The following is an 8,777-nucleotide window of genomic DNA, read 5'->3' as shown; positions in this document are numbered from 1 at the left end:
AAAACACTATTCAAATACTTTAAAATTAAAAAAATGTAAAATAAAAAGAGTGATGTTATTGGCACTTCAATTTTTACTTATTATACTCCAATTAAGAGAAAAATAAATAAAAAAGAGAATTGCAATTGACACCCCCATTTTCTTAAATTACTTATCACACCCCAATTAAGAATTAACACACACTCCAAACATTACAAAGGTTTGTCTCAAATTATAATCTCAACATTTTGTACTTATAACACTTGTTCCAACCAATGGGTGGTTCACAAACAAACATAATTTGTAACAAATTTCCATCGAACTTGATCGATTAATTGATTTGATTTGATTTTTAAAATATTAAATAAAAATACTTCAAAACTTCTAAGGGACAAAGGTGTCATTTAATTCATGTTACATAAAAATAGAAGGCTAAAATTGACATTTATAAAAAAAAATGAGACAATAAGATTTATTGAAAAAAGTAACTAGTAATAAAAGGTGGAACTTTAAATATTCTCTTTCCACTTCAAATATGAAACAATGAATAGTGATTTAAAAGTATTTTCTTCAAAATAAAGGTTGGTTGGAGTTTGATTCGATTGCCCAAGTCTTTATATTTGGAGTTTTAAAGGACCGTTCCAATGCCTACTTGGCATGTTTTAATTGGAGTGTAAGTTACCTCGGACTCCTAACTAAACCATTCACGCAGCCCAATGTATTTCTTCTCCAATCAAAGTATGCCACGTGACTCTTAGCATTTACCTATGAAATCAACATAGGAGGAAAAGTCAGGGCACTCCATTAATTTTTTTTAATCTATATTCTTTAGATTCAACCAATGCTGGTAAAAGTATGCATTTTCCAGGAAATTTTCTCAATCGGGTCAATTCCAAAACGTTATAAACGGGGCAAAACTAAAGTTGGCCCACCCACATATTGACCCGTTCTAACGTAGAAAATTATTTGACCCCAACAATCAATCCTCTATGAATCTCAAATGGACTCTTGAGTAAAGATGAATATTGTTCTTTGGTAGTTAGCCGTGTCTTTTAGTGTAGGATTTTCTCTAGTTGTACTTGTATAGAACCCCATAGAATGACCATTTCAATATCAATTATGGAGGGCATAATGGGAAAAAACCCATTTAATTGCGTCCGTCCATTCCAATCTAAATTGAGCACATTTGACATGTTCGAAACCCCAGGAAGCACTCATGAATTCCTTGAGACCACCCTTCAGGGTTCGATTTGACTCAACCAATTGGGACTTTCCGAGGGGGTGGAGCGTGTGACCATGGGATTAGTCTCAACTGAAGGATGGGGATACCTATGATAAGAAGGGAAAAAGAAAAAAAAGTGAGTTCGGCTAAGTATATGGAATGCAATTCCAGTAATGCCATATTGAGGCATAAGGCGTCAAAAAATATTCTAAAATGATTATTTTTTTGTATTAATTGTATTATCGATAAGATGGGGAGATTAAGGAAAAGTTAATTGAGATGGATTGCACATTTGTGGCCACACAGACACACACAAAAAAAAAAACATTTCGAGTGCAACACTTTTGGCCACGAAAAATGATTATTGATTGAATTTGCTAGAATAAAATCCTTGATTTGGTCAAGAACAATTTTGATTTTTATTGATTTCGATAATGAAGATATAAATGTTTATCTGGAATTGAGATACAATCAACTCTAATTTTGGTCGAATATAGAGATTCTATTTGTTTTATTAAAAGGTAAATTCTCAAATAATTACTGAAGTTGTCAAAAATACTGAAAGTGTTACATGTGCTTACACTCGACACAACTTCCACATAATATTGACAAAATATTATCAAATTGTCGACATTAACAATATTTCGAAAATAACGAAAACTTTTGTAATTATTTGAGAATTTACCCTTTATTAAAAGTTATTGCTTGTGGCATGAACGTTTGCCTATGAATGACAAGAATGAGTATTTATGTACAAAATTATTTTTGATAAATTACCTTTTTCAAAATTAAAACATTTTCATTAAAAAGGGAAAAAATATTTACTATTCTATCTTAAATCTTAATTTCGTATAAACAGTAAAAAAATATTTCACTTATAAAAATAAATCTCAAAATCGTAATTTATCATCTTCGGAAATAAAATAAAATCTCATGTTCTAAGAAATTTTTAACTCTGTATCATCTAATCTTACAATATTAATAGAAAACGATCGGATAGATTTGAATGAGATTACATTAGATAAGGTTTCCTTATTTAGAATTTATTGCTCTTCATTTTCTATATAAATTCTACTAAGTCCATTGTAAATCGTGGTTATATTCTTATGCATTAAATTTTAGATCATAATATTTGAATCCAAATCTGATCCCATATAATTTGTTTATAACATTTGGATAAAATAAAATATTTTTAATACACCCCACCAAAATTTAAATCCCACACATTTACATTTAAATTTATTACAATTGATTTATCGAAAATGGTTTCTATTAGATCTTGACAGCATATATCAAACCTCCAAGATCAATTTGAAATGATAAATTTTTTTCAAAATCCAATAGGAATTGGCATGGTATTAGTAAAAGTTGGTGTGGCAATAATAACTCTCTTCTTAAATTAATTCCTACTAAATAAGGAACAAATCTCATCTTTATTATTCTAATCCTACCCACTTAAACAACCAATTCTTTATGTTTGTGGGAGGACTACCCACTTCTCACGTAACTAATTGATACCATGCTTCAGAGACACCCTAACTACACCACTCCTATCCCCCCACATATAGCCATATATGTACATATAATAATTCAAAAGTGATTTATTTAGATCATCAAAGTTGAATATTTGTTGGACCCTTAACTTAGTGACCTGCTATTGGCGCTCAGCTTTTATTTGTTACACTCTAATTAAAGATTAAAACACATTCTTTAAATATTACAGAGGTTTGGCTCAAATTATGATCTCAACATTATAAAATATTATAAAGTCAAGATTTTCTGACATACAGTTCTGTACGCTCTCTAAAGTGGCATGAGCTAGAATTATTGTTCGTTTTCATCAGAATACACAATTGCACATCCCCATAATTATGTATAGTTATGTATCCAATGAAACAGATTTGTGACTCTAGCACATGTTAGGATATGTCAGAGGGGGGCGGCTTAAAATTATTATTCAACATTTTCACACTTATTAAAATAATTTAATAGTTTTTTAGAATTATGATTAGATTCATATAAAAAAAAGAAAAAAAAAAAAGAGAATTTTTATTGGCAGTCTAGTTTGTACTTATTCTCAATCATTGACTTATTTTTTTTATCACTAATGCTTAGGTGACATTAGATTTATTGCGATTTTTGGATTTTTGACATGAAGGTGCATACATAACCGTAGATATTTTTTACTCGTATCTCAAAGAAATACATCTACGATTATATGAACAACATACATCAAAAATGTGAAAAAATAGCAAATAAATCCAGCAGGGCTCTTTCTTTATTTTAATTGGGATGTAAATAGTTAAAGTTGGGGTGCCGATAGGATTTCGTACGTTCTAAGATGCGATGTAATTTAGAGATCTACAAAGGTTATTTTCGTCAATTAAGAAGAAAAAGCTTAGTTATCTCCGCGTCTTTCGGCCACACATGACTTAACACAGATCAAAAGTCCATCTCGGTCATCGTAAAGGACGAAAACCCATGAGACCAACGCAAGGAATAATTCAAAGAAAAAGAAGAACAAATACGTAAATTAAAACATTCCTTAGGGCAAATCCGTCAAATAAAAAATTAAAAGCGCACGATAGAAAAACCTACTAAATCTTCGTCCCATTATAACTCCGTCTCTAAATTCCATAACCCTTAATAACCAGATGTGAAGATAGCTAGGGTTTGTATACTATCGTACGCGTTAACAAGACTGTTGTGAGTTGTGAGCCTAATCTGTCTGTCTCTCTCTCTCTCCCTCTATGGGTGGTGGCGGTGGAACTGGAACAACGATGGTGGACGGAGGAGCAGAACCACAGTACATCGAGGCGAAGACATCTGTATGGTGGGATATAGAGAACTGCCACGTGCCCAAAGGATGCGATCCTCACGCCATAGCTCAAAACATAAGCTCTGCCCTCACCAAAATGAACTACTGTGGGCCGGTCTCAATCTCTGCTTATGGAGACACTAATCGGATCACTTCTTCTGTACAGCACGCTCTTTCGAGCACCGGTATCACACTGAATCATGTCCCTGCAGGTATAAAAATTAAATCTTTCTTTGATTGAGAAGAAACCCTAATTTTGATATTTTTTGTGTGTCGGCGCTGCCTTTGATTCGCTCCAAAAATCGAATTCTAGGGTTTCTGTTAGGTTTTGTTGAAGATGATTGATTGTAACTTGTAAATCGAGCATAATATTTATTGTTTTAGTTGATGCTTGGATTTTTTTTGGGGGAAAATTCTCAATTTTGATCTATTTCTAGTTTTTTTGTTTGGCCTGATTTTGTAGATCTCTCTCTTTTGTGTTTTTCTTGTTTTGGAGAAACTTCTCAGATTTGATCTATTTCTTTGAGAAGTTCGATTTCTAATATTTATGTTCTAATTTTGTAGATCTCTCTCTCTTTATTTTTTGAGAAAATTATGAGTTTTGATTGCTTTATCTGTGAAGTTCGATTTCTAGTGTTTCTGTTTTTATTTTTCCGATCTTTATTTTTTGTTTTGTAGAAATTCTCAATTTTGATTCCTTTCTTTGTGAAGCTCAATTTCCAGCATTTCTGTACTGGTTTTGTCAATCTCTATTTTGGGGGAGAAATTATCAAATTTTGATTCCTTTCTTTGTGAAGTTAAATCCACAGCGTTTCTGTTCTAATTTTGTAGATCTATGTTGCTTTTCCACTTTTCATTTCTCTTATTTCATTAAATTATGTTACTGAGTGAAAAGAGAGGTATTTGGATTGATGTCTTTCTTTGTGAAGGTATAATTCTAGGGTTGCTGTTCTGATTTTTGTAGATCTCTCTTTATCTTTCTTTAAAATTTAAAATTCTCTTCTTTAATAATTAACTTACTTTACTTTACCAATAAAAACGAAGAAGTATTTGATTCAAGTCATCTGGATTTGTTTGATATGATATAGGTGTTAAAGATGCCAGTGATAAGAAGATTCTTGTAGATATGTTGTTCTGGGCGGTTGACAATCCTGCCCCAGGAAATTATTTGTTAATTTCCGGTGATCGTGACTTCTCCAACGCTCTTCATCAATTGCGCATGAGGAGATATAATATACTTCTAGCACAACCACAAAATGCATCTGCACCACTTCTTGCCGCAGCAAAGAGTGTATGGCTTTGGACGAGTCTTCTAGCCGGAGGACCCCCTTTGACAAATGGTGAATCACCACCACCATTTAGTAGTAATAGCAGTGTATCCAGTGATGAGGGTGTTGATAATAAATATAAAGGGAAACATACTCGGAAAACCCATAATCAACCCAACATATCAAAATCCTCAAGCGTACCAGTTGGGATCCATGAACTTCATAGCAATGGAAGTGCTCATCAATCTGGATACGTACAAGCGAAAGCTCCCCACGAATTCTTTGGTGCTAACAAGCCCAAAACACCTCCAAGTGGTCCTATTCACAATTTCACTTCACCCCAGCCCGATCCTTCATGGAACAATGGAAATAACTTCCCTGGAAATTACCAACATCAATATGCCCGACCATCAAGGCCGAACAACGTTCATATGCGACCTAATTTTCCACAGAGCAATAATTTTCAGCCAAATTCTCATACCCACAGTTCCCATCAAGTGTCTACCTCCGGTCCTTATACGAACATTCCTGATATCAGTAATGTGAATATTTCTGAACATCCCAACAATATTCACTATACTTCGAGTTTTCAACAACGATACGGAGGAGATCCAAGACCACCCAACTCTAGTATGGAATCCCAAAATCCTTCAAACCTGAATGCCCCGCAAAATGTACATTCTGCACCAAACACCCAACCATTTTACCATGATACTCAAAACAGTAGATATCTTCCTCGTGGTCCAGAGTTCCCTGTTCAATCTTCCCCTGCAATGGGTACTAACCCCATTCCCAATAGTAGTGTCTGGGGGACTCCAGGTTGCCCAAAACCTTCTGAATACGTCCAAGGCCTTATTGGGGTTATCTTACTTGCCTTGAACACCTTGAAAAATGATAAAATGACCCCAACTGAAGCAAACATATCTGATTGTATTCGATACGGAGATCCTAAGCACCGAAGTACTGATGTTAGGAAGGCTTTGGACAGTGCTATTGAGCAACAGATGGTAGTGAAGCACAGTGTTGGTTCATTGCAATTTTATGTTGGTAAGAATGAACAACTTTGGAAGTGTGAGAACCCTATGGGTGGTAACCCTAAGCAGTACTCTAAAGCAATATGGGACAAAATTCTTAAGTTTTTAACCTCCCCAGGTGGGCGATCTGCTGTGATGGGTTCTCAATGCAGGTAAAGCCTTTTTGTCTGGTTCTTTGGGTTAATTTTAATTTGGCTTCTCGGAACAAATTTTTTAACTGGAAAGTTGTGTTATTTATTTCTTGTCTACTTAAACAGGTATGAAGCAGCTACTATTTTAAAGAACTCATGCTTGAAAGATCTTGTTTTGGGTGATATACTTAAGATTTTGAATATGGTAGTCACCTTCAAGAAATGGATCATACCCCACGCCTCGGGTTGGCAGCCAATTACCATTACCCTTACCGAGTATAATGCAGATGCAAATACCAAAACCGGTACTTGAATTTTCTTCAAGGCTAGTTATGGTAGAGGAAAAGGGACCTTGGGACAATTGAAATACACAACAAAAAGGGGCAAAAAAAAAAAAAAAAAAAATGAAAAATGGAGGTTAAAGTAAGGGAATGCAAGACGAAGGATGGTCTCTTTTGGAAGTATAGATAGAGTTAGGTAAGAATCATGGAAAAAAAAGTATGCTTTTTGATGGAGCAACAAGCAAAAGGTATGCGACTTTTTATTTTTTTATTTTTTGATTGTTGGTGAAGTTCTTCGTGGATGTTAGTGGGAAAATGTTGATTACTGGAGTACTACCTGGAAGGAGCAAAATCAAATCACACAAAATCACATTTCTCAGACTTAAAGGTGCCGTTATAGGTATCGGTTTGGACCCTCATGTTCTTATGCAAAGGTTATGAAGGTTGTATACCAAGTCATCCATTAGATCTTTCTGGCCTTCATAATTGGGTCAAGCCTGTAGCTTGACCTATATTTCAGAAGTACATAATTAAGGAAAGCTCAATACTCTCTCTCTCTGTGTTTGGAAATAGAGCCTTCGTTTGAGTTGGTCACAATGGACTAGTTTTATATGTTGTATCCTATTGAGCAGGATATCCAGTAAACTTGTTATCTTTTAAGGCTCATGGAGAAGCACCACTGGAAGTTCTATCAAGCCGAGCCATTAAATTTCTTATGGAGATTAGTTTGATCTTGGCCATTTCTTCAACATATGATTTAAGTCTTATCTTCTGGACGAAGAAATAGAGACTATATAACAGAGAAAAGGAAAGCAGCGAAGAATCAGCAAGTTTCCGAAGCCAATCAATCTATTCAGACCGCTATCTATCATCATGTTACAATGCTATTTGATGGATGGGGACTTGACTTCCTGCCATAGTACATGATGCAGCGTATTGCTGGAGACATGGACTTCAGGAACCCTGTATAATATCTTCATGTAAGTTGCAATCGATGCAAATCCATGAAGGTATGCCAAACAATAATGCAATCTTAAAGCTCAGTGAATTCGAAGGGGTTTTTTTTTTTGTTTGTATTGTAGACATTGCTGTTCTTGAATTCCCATGATGGTTGAATCTTGTTTCTTATAGCAATTAGATTGCAAAATTTGTACTATTCGGTTTTACACTATTGTTATTTCTTTTATTGCTTAAATCTTAAATGCAATATATCTCTTTAGCTTGAACAACCACCCCAGTCCAGTACAACAATTATGATGCTCTCTAGCACTGCAGATGTTGTTTTACAAGTATTTGCAGCATTTTTTTTCATGAAATGTTATTTATTTGGAAATATATAGGCAAAATGCTGGGATTAGAAGAGAAATCTAAGGGGGGCATGGAAGTAGGTGTCTTGGGACTTATTTAATTATTATCCAACACTATATCATTGGCTACAATAAGTCTGATTACTAGTGGAGTAGTTGGAGGAGGACTAAAGAGCCAGTAGAGCCATCATTGGGGAAAATAATAATTGACTTGACCAAGAATGGAGAGCAGACCCTCGGGGGAGTTGAATTCAAACACAATTAGTTGGGCCCCTTGCTAGCAATCTGCTGTTTTATTCATTAAAAATTTACGATTTTTTTTTTCTTCAATGAAAGTATTATTCTTTGGAATAATTCATGTATTTTAAGTTAAAAAAATAAAATAAAACCCATTTTTATCAATCTCATGAATGTTTTGGGAAGTATTGATTTGGTGGTAGCCCCATTAGAAGACAATTTCCAAGAAATTGTTGGGTTTCAACAATTTCTGTTAAATGACAGCATATTTGAATCAGGAGTAAATCCTTATATCTACAAGAAAGCTAGAGAAGAAATCTTCTTCTTTTAGGATTAAATCCTTAAATCTACAAAAGAAGTTGGAGTAGAAATTCCCAAAAGAAAACAAATTCAATTGATATTAATAAATAAGAGTTCCTAACAAGTCAAAATGTCCATAGTTTATATGAAATTTTGGACTTAATTTGGCCTCTATTATGTATTGCGTATTTAAAATAATT

At 34.1% G+C, this 8,777-nt stretch overlaps 1 protein-coding gene across 1 annotated transcript; it reads left to right on the top strand.

The window, feature by feature from the left end:
• Positions 1-3,812: 3,812 nt before the first annotated feature.
• Positions 3,813-7,962, top strand: LOC147383616 (Putative endonuclease or glycosyl hydrolase). The gene is made up of 3 exons (XM_086428110.1): positions 3,813-4,231; positions 5,108-6,473; positions 6,579-7,962. The coding sequence occupies exons 1-3, from the start codon at positions 3,952-3,954 to the stop codon at positions 6,763-6,765; spliced, it is 1,833 nt and encodes a 610-aa protein (XP_086284236.1). The 5' UTR covers positions 3,813-3,951; the 3' UTR covers positions 6,766-7,962.
• Positions 7,963-8,777: the final 815 nt, after the last annotated feature.

This window comes from Akebia trifoliata, chromosome 16 (genome assembly GCF_017979445.1).
Source record: "Akebia trifoliata isolate Shusen 1 chromosome 16, ASM1797944v1, whole genome shotgun sequence".
Classification (NCBI taxonomy): domain Eukaryota; kingdom Viridiplantae; phylum Streptophyta; class Magnoliopsida; order Ranunculales; family Lardizabalaceae; genus Akebia; species Akebia trifoliata.
This window is presented reverse-complemented; position numbering and strand designations above follow the sequence as displayed.